The 15,663-nt window shown below is 36.3% G+C and overlaps 1 protein-coding gene across 1 annotated transcript in view; it reads left to right on the plus strand.

The window, feature by feature from the left end:
- Positions 1 to 15,663, plus strand: part of LOC149787640 (protein fuzzy homolog) — a 210,418-nt gene that overhangs the window by 178,398 nt on the left and 16,357 nt on the right. Inside the window, exon 8 of the mRNA XM_089973821.1 lies at positions 10,768 to 10,838. Coding sequence (XP_089829947.1) covers positions 10,768 to 10,838 — 71 coding nt within the window. The remainder of the gene's footprint in view (positions 1 to 10,767; positions 10,839 to 15,663) is intronic.

Consider the following 15,663-nt stretch of genomic DNA (forward strand, 5'->3'; position numbering starts at 1 on the left):
CACCATGTGGTTTACCACAACCAGTTTATCATTTCACACATTTTTGAGGATGACCACCATGTGGTTTACCACAACCAGTTTATCATTTCACACATTTCTGATGATGACCACCATGTGGTTTACCACAACCAGTTTATCATTTCACACATTTCTGATGATGACCACCATGTGGTTTACCACAACCAGTTTATCATTTCACACATTTTTGATGATGACCACCATATGGTTTACCACAACCAGTTTATCATTTCACACATTTTTGTTGATGACCACCATGTGGTTTACCACAACCAGTTTATCATTTCACACATTTTTGATGATGACCACCATATGGTTTACCACAACCAGTTTATCATTTCACACATTTTTGAGGATGACCACCATATGGTTTACCACAACCAGTTTACCATTTCACACATTTTTGATGATGACTTCCATATGGTTTACCACAACCAGTTTATCATTTCACACATTTTTGATGATGACCATCATGTGGTTTACCACAACCAGTTTATTATTTCACACATTACTCAATGTAGTTGGTCATGCACACTGAGGATCTTTCATGAGTTTTCAATTCATTTCATACTTCAATAACTTTTAGCTTTTGTAAGCCATGGTAAAAAGAAATTACAATTATTGAATATGTTTTATAAATAAATATTCATATATTTAATTTCTAATAAATATTTATTTTTTACGACAACAACAACATTCATTTATTTGACAAAAGTCAGATTGGTGACACTTATTATTAAGAATGTAAAATATGGTTCGATATCTGGAGATAATTGATGATTGGCAAGATGAATGATTTGTTTTCTTATCCTACCTAACCTAAAACATTGTTGTTTTCTTTCTTTTTTGGGGGGGGTCTGATTCTGAGAGCTTTAAGAATTAATTTAAAAGATAAAATTTGTAAAGAAAAGTGATTTATAAAATTACAGTGAACATGGTTGACTTGGTGGATCTGTGTCAGCTTTTATAGGCCAAATCTTGGCCATAATGCTCATTTACATGGCATAGGCCAGAAGGCTGTACAATGGCCTGTTGTCCATCATCTGTCATCTGTCATCCATCATTTGTCTGACCATTAGCACAAGAATGTTATCACTGCTTCTCCTAAACAACAAGGAAGATTGTCATGAAACTTTACACACACATTCATCCCATGGTCTAATTGGTCCTCAATGAAAATGGTGGCACTTGAACATCCATTGTGGCCTCTAAAGCAGCCAGCTTGAAAACCTTGTTACTAGTACTCCTCCTCAATGGATAGTCAAATGAAAATTAGAATTTCTCAAAAAAACATTGTGTGATGTTTAGTTGGTTCTCAATGAAAATAGTGCCAATCTGCATCTAAAATGGCAACAAACTTGAAAATTTAATATGGCTGCCATCTTTGTATTATCCCTACCCCTCCTAACTGGAAGGTTATTTAGACATTGGATTTTAGCCAGAAGACTTCATATGGTGTCTGATTGGTGCTAAATACAAATATGACATTCATTGTTTGCTTCTTGGTGATCATCTTGAGTTATCGCTACTCATCCTAACTGGATGGAATATCAGCATTGGTTTTTCAACTAAAAGACATATTATGTCTAGTGGGTCTTAAATGAAAAAGGTGCCAATCTTACATCCAGTATGTTTGGAAGTGTCTTGAAAAAAGTATTTCTTGCTATTTAGTCACATTGACATTGTCTTTTCACCTAAATGCTTGTAATGATGTCTAGATGGTTCCAAATGAAAATGGGGCCAACCTTACATCCATTATGGCCACCACAGTGTCTAATTTGAAAGTCATGTTATTGTTCAAGAATATCAGAAATGGTTTCATCTTGATTTATGTGAATTCTTTTCAGTCACTGGAGCATCAGTTCGATCAAGGAACTGTTATTAATAATATATATCTAAAAGCAGGTAATAGATTTGGAAAATGGAGAAGATCAAATTTTAGAAAATGCAAGATCTAGAGATTATATTTTTCATCCAATTTCAATAAACTCTTGTAAATAGATTTTTATATCAGATGACTTTGATGTGGGTTTATATCATCAAGACATCAGGTAGGATGGATATAACTGACATTTTCACATATTTTTTAGGTGATTTTGCATCTGATTGGATGAGTGTTTGAATTTTCTGATCAGAATTTGATCTGATTTGGTGTATAAGTTTATATCATCATGATCCCATTTGAGTTCATTGATGAGTGATATCCAATCATATTAATGAGGTGATCTTGCATCTGATTGGCTGAGCTTGTGGACATTCTAGAGGCCATATTTTTTATGATATTTTGAGCAGATTTGGTATGTTAGTATATATGACTGAAATCTCAGAATTGTTCAGTTATGAAGTTATGAGCAAAATCCACATATATTAATGGGGTGATCATTTTGCATCTGATTGGCTGAGTATGTGATCAGACTTAGCATGTAAACATACATGATCAGGATCTCAGATCAGTTCGAATGTGAGTGAGACTCACAAAATTAATTATGATCCAAGCTGATCAAATGGTGGGAATCGAACCTACAACCTTTTGGTCCTGAGTCCAACACCTTAACTACTGAGCCATCACAGTTGGCTTGGTTGTGGATCTCAATAGTTTCCAAGTTGTAACTCCTGCTTTAGGGTCCCTCAAGGGTAAGGGCAGAATGAGTAAGCCATGCTGACTGCACAGATTAACTTCCCATATAAAGCCAAAAAAAAGGGTATGTACTTTAAGGGTGGTACTTCGAATAGTTTCAAAGTTATGAATCATGGCATAATCCTCAGAGGATAAGGAGAAATTCAGGAGACATTGTTGGTTATATAAATGACTTGTCCCTTTTTTTTTTGGAGAAAGTATTCCAGTGTATATGGTCTAAGAAAGAAGATCAATGAACCAATGTTATTTTAGCAATGAAACAACTGTGCTGCAACTTTTATTTGCTTTCTTCTATTTAATTATGTGTGTGATTTTGCACGCACAAGCTGACATATGACAACTACCCAGGTGAGTAACATCATCACCACTTGGGCCTCTTGTTGAGTAGATACATGTGAATAAATGTTTCTTCCAAATGTATATCCATAAATCACTTATGCCTAAGATAATGGATCTCTGTGTGCTGAAATTTCTGTCATTACTTGTGATTTATTAAACATAATTGCTTTGAAAAGATGTAATTTTCTTTATTTAATGAGCATTCTTCTAGTTAACGATACTGCATGCAAAGAAGTAACAGATTATTCACCACACAGGACAGATAACATTTCAAAGAAAGCAATGAAAAGCATTAAAAACATTGCTTCGATAGTTTTAGACTTTGTGAAGTAGTGCATCATTTACATGTGTGTACAGCAATCATTTTGCAGCTGCAGCAGAGGAAAATCAATGACAAAAATAAAAAAACATATATATATAATTAATCCTGTGAAAGATAATAATAGACTTTGACAGGAAGTGTCGCTATGCTCAGATAGAAGTCAACCTTTGATGAAATTTGGGTTGCAGATCTTGAGGAATAATTAAACTTTTGCCGAGATAAATAGGGCTGACATTCTTCAAAAACCTATTCAAATTATTGTTTTCATACTCTGCACAATGTTTCACATTTTTACACTTTTAAAAAGAGTGAAAAATATGAAAGTTTCTTAAGTTTTCCATGTTCTTTTATCTATTTTGAATAGTTGTAAATTGAAATGGATGAAATAAAACATGTACAAAAATCTGTCAATCTTGGTCATGTTACACAATGATATATATTATCATCTTCATTTGTCTTAATCACAAATTCCAAATACTTTATAAACTTGTCTCACAGAACATTTTCTCATTGAACTATATAGCTCCATACTGTATTATTTTGAAGAAAAGGAACCTATTTTGGGATTGACCAGGTAATTAGATTGCCTAATAAAAATCACAGAATCTGGAAAGTAAGTATGCAGGATATTAAAAAAAAAAACTCTGATCAGTTCAGATGTACGTACTTCATTATTATAGGCCCATCTCAAGCCATGCACAGTTTGTTATGGTATTGTTTGTATATAGGTCTATCTGTTAACACTGCTTGTAGAGCACATTTACTTTGTTATGGTATTGTTTGTATATAGGTCTATCTGTTAACACTGCTTGTAGAGCACATTTACTTTGTTATGGTATTGTTTGTATATAGGTCTATCTGTTAACACTGCTTGTAGAGCACATTTACTTTGTTATGGTATTGTTTGTATATAGGTCTATCTGTTAACACTGCTTGTAGAGCACATTTACTTTGTTATGGTATTGTTTGTATATAGGTCTATCTGTTAACACTGCTTGTAGAGCACATTTACTTTGTTATGGTATTGTTTGTATATAGGTCTATCTGTTAACACTGCTTGTAGAGCACATTTACTTTGTTATGGTATTGTTTGTATATAGGTCTATCTGTTAACACTGCTTGTAGAGCACATTTACTTTGTTATGGTATTGTTTGTATATAGGTCTATCTGTTAACACTGCTTGTAGAGCACATTTACTTTGTTATGGTATTGTTTGTATATAGGTCTATCTGTTAACACTGCTTGTAGAGCACATTTACTTTGTTATGGTATTGTTTGTATATAGGTCTATCTGTTAACACTGCTTGTAGAGCACAGTTACTTTGTTATGGTATTGTTTGTATATAGGTCTATCTGTTAACACTGCTTGTAGAGCACATTTACTTTGTTATGGTATTGTTTGTATATAGGTCTATCTGTTAACACTGCTTGTAGAGCACAGTTACTTTTTGTTATGGTATTGTTTGTATATAGGTCTATCTGTTAACACTGCTTGTAGAGCACATTTACTTTGTTATGGTATTGTTTGTATATAGGTCTATCTGTTAACACTGCTTGTAGAGCACATTTACTTTGTTGTGGTATTGTTTGTATATAGGTCTATCTGTTAACACTGCTTGTAGAGCACATTTACTTTGTTATGGTATTGTTTGTATATAGGTCTATCTGTTAACACTGCTTGTAGAGCACAGTTACTTTGTTATGGTATTGTTTGTATATAGGTCTATCTGTTAACACTGCTTGTAGAGCACAGTTACTTTGTTATGGTATTGTTTGTATATAGGTCTATCTGTTAACACTGCTTGTAGAGCACATTTACTTTGTTATGGTATTGTTTGTATATAGGTCTATCTGTTAACACTGCTTGTAGAGCACATTTACTTTGTTGTGGTATTGTTTGTATATAGGTCTATCTGTTAACACTGCTTGTAGAGCACATTTACTTTGTTATGGTATTGTTTGTATATAGGTCTATCTGTTAACACTGCTTGTAGAGCACAGTTACTTTGTTATGGTATTGTTTGTATATAGGTCTATCTGTTAACACTGCTTGTAGAGCACAGTTACTTTGTTATGGTATTGTTTGTATATAGGTCTATCTGTTAACACTGCTTGTAGAGCACATTTACTTTGTTATGGTATTGTTTGTATATAGGTCTATCTGTTAACACTGCTTGTAGAGCACATTTACTTTGTTATGGTATTGTTTGTATATAGGTCTATCTGTTAACACTGCTTGTAGAGCACATTTACTTTGTTATGGTATTGTTTGTATATAGGTCTATCTGTTAACATTGCTTGTAGAGCACATTTACTTTGTTATGGTATTGTTTGTATATAGGTCTATCTGTTAACACTGCTTGTAGAGCACATTTACTTTGTTATGGTATTGTTTGTATATAGATCTATCTGTTAACACATTAACCCCTGAGCCAAACAGCTAGGCAGTCCCCTGAAGCATACTTGCAGAGACCACCTAGAGCAGTGTTAGCCTTTCCAGTGCCTGTATCCCTGAGACTAGCTGACAGCAATTGGATTGCAGATTTTTATAGAGGGGCTACTTACAATAAAATTGTTATTATTTTATTTGCATTCATTTAATTCAGCTCAAATTTGGCACGGCAGTTCTCAATAAACTTACATACATAATGGTATAAATTTCATGCTACATGCAGAAATAAAACTAATGCATGATGGTGAAAACAAATGATGTACTTGCCAATTTGCTTCTCTTGCCGTGAATAATCGATAAAATCCATTATGAATTCACAAAGAATTATTAACACCATCAACACATGAAATAATTATATTTTATGTACACAAAAATTCCACTTGTCGTCTCTTGTAAACTAAACATCCTGTGAATACTGTACACAAATGGGCATATTTTATTTGCTCTTTACTTACCTTTCTTCCTAAGAATTCTCACTGAAATTTTTAAAACTAATAAAACACTTAACAAACCTTGAACTATGAACACTCATGTTAACAACGTATATTTCCCAAACATTTATTTAACGATTATTCAAAAGAAAAAGAGGCTCCACGAAATCAAATGCATTTGCATCAGGGTCTAAATCCGTTGCTGGTCCTTGGTAAGTTGGTATAGCCTCTTGTCAATGTGTGTTTTATCATTTACGATCATCGATCAGCTCTACTTTCATTTTCTTCTTCTTCTTCAACATTCTCATTTTCGTCACTACCGCTGTTATTTTCAGTAGCTTTTTCGATGTCACTATCAATCTCGTGTGATTAAAATCCAGAAAATTATCCGTCAGAATCCGTCAAGAAAAAGTCTGCTCCTAGAGGCTGATTCTCATCAATTTGCATCATTTTGAAATCGAAATATTTTCACTAAATCAACTGATATCGAAGTGAAAAAAATTTCCCGCTGTTCAGCAATGTGCGCTCTATCTATGTAAGCTAAAATTTGATTGGTTAAACTGCCTGCATTAGTAGGAAATGGCTTTAAATCGACCAATGGTTTGCGCCGAGTTAACTCGTCGTGCGGGAGAAAGGCCTTGCTAAATACTGCCTCTTAAACTCGGCGCTCGGGAGACAAGCTATGCAAACTCAGCCACTTTAGCGAGGCTCGCGGGAGATCAGGGGTGTAAAGTACGACGAGTATACTCGTCGCCAGGGGTTAATGTGTTAACACTGCTTGTAGAGCACATTTACTTTGTTATGGTATTGTTTGTATATAGGTCTATCTGTTAACACTGCTTGTAGAGCACAGTTACTTTGTTATGGTATTGTTTGTATATAGGTCTATCTGTTAACACTGCTTGTAGAGCACAGTTACTTTTTTGTGGTATTGTTTGTATATAGGTCTATCTGTTAACACTGCTTGTAGAGCACATTTACTTTGTTGTTGTCATTGCTATTGTTATTGATTTAACAATATATTTTTGCACATGATAGACTATACATGGCAGCCAGTATATTTGGTGGAGGAAGAACCTGGGAGAACCCTGGGTAGGCAGTATCTTTGTAACAGTTGGAAAGATTTTCATGAAACTTTGCCCAAATATACATCATGACTGGTTGGTGTGTTATATACAATTACAATGTCCCTACCGCAAGATCAAAGTCGCAGCAAGGGAAAAAGTCATTCTGTTACTTGTATCCTTGTCCAGTGTATATCATTTGCTTCATAAAGATATTCAAACAAAAATCTTTTGTAATATGCCATGTACAGAGGGAGACATACCCCTGCTTCAGTGTCAAGGTCGTAAAGGGAAGATAAAATTCTCAGACTTGAATCCTATTTAGTGTGTATCATTGGAACCATTAAAAATATTGTAATAAAAGTTTAGTCAGTTATATATCATGTTTAGTTGTTTGGTTATATACCAGAGCCATACCTTCTTCCTCAAGGTATTGTAACAAGGGAATGTGTAATTTTTTTACTTGTGTCTGGAATATGACTTTTTAACTATTCATTATATTTTAATGAAATTTGAATCAATAATATACCATAGACATGCCCTTTCTGCAGTGTCAAGGTCAGAACAAGGAAATTAATGTAACTTTGACTTGTATCTTAGTCCAGAGTATAACTTTTTGAAGTACCCAAGATATTTTAATGAAACTTTAACAAATTACCAGTATAGTATAGACAGTGTATCACAGCATGACCCTTATCTTAACATCAGTATCATGGCAAGGGAAAATATAACTAAGTCACACACACACAGAGAGATATAAAGACAGTCTCACATAGTCATACCCCCTGCTTCAAGGTCAGGGTCACAGCAAGGGATAACGCATGTCATTAGCATGTTTCCTTATATAGGCTGTCACTTGTTTAAACCCTTCAGATATTTTGATGAAACCCAGAGCAACAACTTAGCATACGGTAGTCAAATCCCTAACTAAGAGGTCAAGGTTATTAGTAGGAAAAAGGTCATGAAGTTTTATGAATCTTGCCTAAAATTAAATGGACTTAAAAGCTTTTGGAAATAACATGAAATAAGCAGTTAAAGCTGCCCTGCAGTCATTCGTTTCTGAATGGAAGATTCCATAAAGTGAGTCGAAATACTGTAATAATCATCATCATACATGGCAAAATATGTGGAATGAAAACTACACAGACTTTAGAATGCCAAACTCACTACTGAAGAGTAGCATCCCTCATACAGAATAAATTGTTGTTGTTGTTGTTGTTGTGAGGTTTGCCATTTTTCAGCACACGATAGGCCACGCATGGCGGCCAGTATTATTGGTGGAGGAAGAACCCAGGAAAACCCCAGGAAGAACCACCGACCCATGAGAAGCTGCTGGCAAGCTTTCTCACATACCCACATTGGCCAAATCCTAGACTTGAACCCACAAATAAATTGGAGAGAAAAGATAATATTGTGCCAGCCACATATTGGACACACATACCTGGCTTATGCATACCTTGGCAGTGTCCACATGTCCGACACACATACTTAGTTTATGCATATCCTGGCAGTGTCCACGTATCGGACACACATACCTGGCTTATGCATACCCTGGCAATGTCCACATATCGGACACACATACTTGGCTTATTCATACCCTGGCAATGTCCACATATCGGACACACATACTTGGCTTATTCATACCCTGGCAATGTCCACATATCGGACACACATACTTGGCTTATTCATACCCTGGCAATGTCCACATATCAGATACACATACCTGGTTTATGCATACCCTGGCAGTGTCCATGTATCAGACACACATACTTGGCTTATTCATACCCTGGCAATGTCCACATATCAGATACACATACTTGGCTTATTCATACCCTGGCAATGTCCACATATCGGACACACATACTTGGCTTATTCATACCCTGGCAATGTCCACATATCAGACACACATACTTGGCTTATTCATACCCTGGCAATGTCCACATATCGGACACACATACTTGGCTTATTCATACCCTGGCAATGTCCACATATCGGACACACATACTTGGCTTATTCATACCCTGGCAATGTCCACATATCGGACACACATACTTGGCTTATTCATACCCTGGCAATGTCCACATATCAGACACACATACTTGGCTTATTCATACCCTGGCAATGTCCACATATCGGACACACATACCTGGCTTATGCATACCCTGGCAGTGTCCACATATCGGACACACATACTTGGCTTATTCATACCCTGGCAATGTCCACATATCAGATACACATACCTGGTTTATGCATACCCTGGCAGTGTCCACATATCGGACACACATACCTGGCTTATGCATACCCCAGCAGTGTCCATATATCAGAAACACACATACCTGGCTGATGCATACCCAAGCAGTGTCCACATATCAGACACACATACGTGGCTTATGTGCATACCCCAGCAGTGTCTATATATCAGACACACGCATACCTGGCTTATGCATACCCTGGCAGTGTCCACATATCAGACACACATACGTGGCTTATTCATACCCTGTCAGTGTCCACATATCGGACAAACATACCTGGCTTATGCATGACATGGCAGTGTCCACATATCGGATACACACATACCTGGCTTATGCATACCCTGGCAGTGTCCACATATCAGACACACATACGTGGCTTATTCATACCCTGTCAGTGTCCACATATCGGACAAACATATCTGGCTTATGCATGCCATGGGAGTGTCCACATATCGGACAAACATACCTGGCTTATGCATGCCATGGCAGTGTCCACATATCAGACACACATACGTGGTTTATTCATACCCTGTCAGTGTCCACATATAGGACACACATAACTGGCTTATGCATACCCTGCCAGTGTTAATTGACTGTGGAACACATTTTTGTCAAGTATTTCCATTTAAGACAAAAGTATTTTGACAACAACTGCTTGAGCAAATTGTATGAGGATGTTCTACCCAAGAAAGTCATGGACTTTTTTAGGGAATGTGGTTTATACAATAAATTGTAATCAAGTTTTAAAGATTTTACATTTCTTAGTAACCTTTATCTGTTGTCTCCTATATATTTTACTGAATTTAACATCTTTTATGTTTTGTATTTATTCTTGTTGTACCTAATGTTTACATTTATATGGAAGGGTTTATCTTTCTAAATTTTTGTGCAGTTCAGTTTTAAAGTTTTTGACCTTTTACCTTTAGTTGGCAGTACCAGTACATAGTCACTCTTGTGCTAAGGTACTGTAAATAGTACGTACATACATACATACATACATACATACATACATACACACACACACACACACACACATAATAATATATATAATGAGTGCCTAATTTCAAACAGCACAGATCCAGCTATTTTGTCACAAAATGTGGTGGCAGATCAGGGTCTATGTCATTCACTCACAGTAATATGTAGAATGAACAGCATCTACCCTGATGAGACATCATATTATGTTACCAGTTTGCTGTGCCTTACTTAATGATAAACACCCTAATTTATCATTGAATCTGTGTTTCCAGATTTATTCTTGTGAATCAGGAGAGTCATAGATGTCTCTGCAGTACACATCCTCATCCGGTTACATCATCAAGTAAGTACCTACACACTACCAGTATCCCACCCCACCCCACCCTCAGCCCCATCCCACCCCCACCCTCAGCCCCACCCACAGGAGATGCATTGGCTCAATCTGTAATATGCTGGATTCAGCATTAATGGGTTGTGCAATCCTTTATTGATGAACTTGGTCAGCCACTGTGGTATGTCCTGGGCAAAGCAGTTTAGTCTTTCATGTACTGATGTGCCATTAAGCATCAAGAAATCAATGCCCCACCAATCATATCAGAGGGTCTGCAGTAGTAGATGTTATTTCATTTCTTTGTGTAAATTCATGATAGGTTATACTTTTTCTTTCTTGTAGTCCCTTCCTTTTCATCTGCAGAAGATTTCCAACATATAATGAAAACTCGTTTTGGTTTTTGTAGTCAGTCAGTTCATGTGTATGTATTTATGACACACTGTGGTCTATTCTCTCATGCCTAAATATGTATGATACACTCTAGCCTATTCTCTCAAGCCATTGTATTATGGCACACTGTGATCTGTTCTCTCATGCCTATTTATGTATGACACATTGTGGTCTATTCTGTAATTCATATGTATGACACACTGTGGTCTTCTGTCTCATGCCTGTGTATATATGACACACTGTGGTCAATTCTGTCATGCCTGTGTATATATAACACACTCTGATCTATTATCTCATGCTTGTGTATGTATGACATAATGTGGTTTATTATGTAATGATTATGCATGACACATTTGGTCTTCTATCCCATGCCTGTGTATATATGACACACTGTGGTCAATTCTCTCATGCCTGTGTATATATAACCCACTCTGATCTATTCTCTCATGCCTATGAATGTATGACACATTGTAGTCTTCTCTCTCATGCCTATTTATATATGACATACTGTGTTCTATTCTCTCATGCCCTTGAATGTATGACACAGTGTGGTCTATTCTGTAATGCATGTGTATGACACATTGTGGTCTATTCTGTAATGCATGTGTATGACACATTGTGGTCTATTCTGTAATGCATGTGTATGACACATTGTGGTCTATTCTGTAATGCATATGTATGACACATTGTGGTCTATTCTGTAATGCATGTGTATGACACATTGTGGTCTATTCTGTAATGCATGTGTATGACAGTGTGGTCTATTCTGTAATGCATATGTATGACACATTGTGGTCTATTCTGTAATGCATATGTATGACACATTGTGGTCTATTCTGTAATGCATGTGTATGACACATTGTGGTCTATTCTGTAATGCATATGTATGACACATTGTGGTCTATTCTGTAATGCATGTGTATGACACATTGTGGTCTATTCTGAAATACATATGTATGACACATTGTGGTCTATTCTGTAATGCATGTGTATGACACAGTGTGGTCTATTCTGTAATACATGTGTATGACACATTGTGGTCTATTCTGTAATGCATGTGCATGACACAGTGTGGTCTATTCTGTAATGCATATGTATGACACATTGTGGTCTATTCTGTAATGCATAGGTATGACACAGTGTGGTCTATTCTGTAATGCATATGTATGACACATTGTGGTCTATTCTGTAATGCATATGTATGAAACATTGTGGTCTATTCTGTAATGCATATGTATGACACATTGTGGTCTATTCTGTAATGCATGTGTATGACACATTGTGGTCTATTCTGTAATGCATGTGTATGACACAGTGTGGTCTATTCTGTAATGCATATGTATGACACATTGTGGTCTATTCTGTAATGCATGTGTATGACACATTGTGGTCTATTCTGTAATGCATATGTATGACACATTGTGGTCTATTCTGTAATGCATGTGTATGACACATTGTGGTCTATTCTGTAATGCATGTGTATGACACATTGTGGTCTATTCTGTAATGCATGTGTATGACACATTGTGGTCTATTCTGTAATGCATGTGTATGACACATTGTGGTCTATTCTGTAATGCATGTGTATGACACATTGTGGTCTATTCTGTAATGCATATGTATGACACAGTGTGGTCTATTCTGTAATGCATATGTATGACACATTGTGGTCTATTCTGTAATGCATATGTATGAAACATTGTGGTCTATTCTGTAATGCATATGTATGACACATTGTGGTCTATTCTGTAATGCATGTGTATGACACATTGTGGTCTATTCTGTAATGCATGTGTATGACACAGTGTGGTCTATTCTGTAATGCATATGTATGACACATTGTGGTCTATTCTGTAATGCATGTGTATGACACAGTGTGGTCTATTCTGTAATGCATGTGTATGACACATTGTGGTCTATTCTGTAATGCATGTGTATGACACATTGTGGTCTATTCTGTAATGCATGTGTATGACACATTGTGGTCTATTCTGTAATGCATATGTATGACACATTGTGGTCTATTCTGTAATGCATGTGTATGACACATTGTGGTCTATTCTGTAATGCATGTGTATGACACATTGTGGTCTATTCTGTAATGCATATGTATGACACAGTGTGGTCTATTCTGTAATGCATATGTATGACACATTGTGGTCTATTCTGTAATGCATGTGTATGACACATTGTGGTCTATTCTGTAATGCATGTGTATGACACATTGTGGTCTATTCTGTAATGCATATGTATGACACATTGTGGTCTATTCTGTAATGCATGTGTATGACACATTGTGGTCTATTCTGTAATGCATGTGTATGACACATTGTGGTCTATTCTGTAATGCATGTGTATGACACATTGTGGTATATTCTGTAATGCATATGTATGACACATTGTGGTCTATTCTGTAATGCATGTGTATGACACATTGTGGTCTATTCTGTAATGCATATGTATGACACATTGTGGTCTATTCTGTAATGCATGTGTATGACACATTGTGGTCTATTCTGTAATGCATGTGTATGACACATTGTGGTCTATTCTGTAATGCATGTGTATGACACATTGTGGTCTATTCTGTAATGCATGTGTATGACACAGTGTGGTCTATTCTGTAATGCATGTGTATGACACAGTGTGGTCTATTCTGTAATGCATGTGTATGACACATTGTGGTCTATTCTGTAATGCATGTGTATGACACATTGTGGTCTATTCTGTAATGCATGTGTATGACACATTGTGGTCTATTCTGTAATGCATATGTATGACACAGTGTGGTCTATTCTGTAATGCATGTGTATGACACATTGTGGTCTATTCTGTAATGCATGTGTATGACATATTGTGCTCCTCTCTTTCATACCATGTGTATATATGAAACACTGTGGTGTACTCTCTCATTCTATTTTTGACATATTGTGATATATTCTCACATGTTTATGTATGTATGACACACTGTTGTCTGTTCTCTCTTGCCTATGTATGTACAACACTTTATGGTCTATTCTCTCATCCATATGTATGCATGACACATTGTGGTCTGCTTTCTCATTCCTATGTATTTATGACACATTGTGGTCTATTCTCTCTTGCCTATATATGTATGAAACACTGTGGTCTATTTTCTTATGCCTGTGTATGAATGACATATTGCAATCTATTCTCTTGTGCCTATGTATCTATGACACATTGTGATCAATTCTCTCATGCCTATGTATATATAACACACTGTGGTCTATTCTCTAACACCTTTGTATGTATGACATGCTGTGGTCTATTCTCTAATGCCCATGTATGTATGACACAATGAAGTAAATTTTCTCATGCCTATGTATGTGTGACACACTGTGGTCTATTCTCTCATGCCTTTGTATGTATGGTTCAGTGTAGTATATTCTCTCATGCCTATATATGTATGACTCATGGTGTTTTTTCTCATGGGTATGTATAAATGACACACTGGTCTATTCTCTCATGCCTATGTATATATGACACTGTGGTCTATTCTCTCATGCCTATATATGTATGACACACTGTGGTCTATTCTCTCATGCCTATGTATATATGACACACTGTGGTCTATTTTCTCAAGCCTATGTATATATAACACACTGTGGTCTATTCTCTAACACCTTTGTATGTATGACATGCTGTGGTCTATTCTCTAATGCCTATGTATGTATGACACATTGTTGTCTTCTCAACCATGCCTGTGTATGTTTGACATAATGTGGTCTGTTCTCTAATGATTCTGTATGTATGACATAACTGTGGTCTAATCTCTAGTGCCTATGTATGTATGTATGAGACTGTGGTCTGTTCTCTAATGCCTGTGAATATATGACACACTCTGATCTATTCTCTCATGCCTGTATATGTATGACACAACACAGTATATTCTCTCATGCCTATATGTAAGTATGACACATTGTGGTCTATTATCTCATGCCTAAGTATATATGACACAATGTGGTCTGTTCTCTAATGCCTATATATGTATGACACATTATGGTCTATTTTTTCATGCCTATGTATGTATGACACACTGGTCTATCCTCTCATGCCTATGTATGTATGACACACTGGTCTATTCTCTCATGCCTATGTATGTATGACACACCAGTCTATCCTCTCATGCCTATGTATGTATGACACACTGGTCTATCCTCTCATGCCTATGTATGTATGACACACCAGTCTATCCTCTCATGCCTATGTATGTATGACACACCGGTCTATCCTCTCATGCCTATGTATGTATGACACACTGGTCTATCCTCTCATGCCTATGTATGTATGACACACCGGTCTATACTCTCATGCCTATGTATGTATGACACACTGGTCTATCCTCTCATGCCTATGTATGTATGACACACTGGTCTATCCTCTCATGCCTATGTATGTATGACACACCGGTCTATACTCTCATGCC

The sequence above is a fragment of the Sinohyriopsis cumingii genome, chromosome 11 (assembly GCF_028554795.1).
Source record: "Sinohyriopsis cumingii isolate HCF-2022 chromosome 11, ASM2855479v2, whole genome shotgun sequence".
NCBI classification, from domain to species: Eukaryota; Metazoa; Mollusca; class Bivalvia; order Unionida; family Unionidae; genus Sinohyriopsis; species Sinohyriopsis cumingii.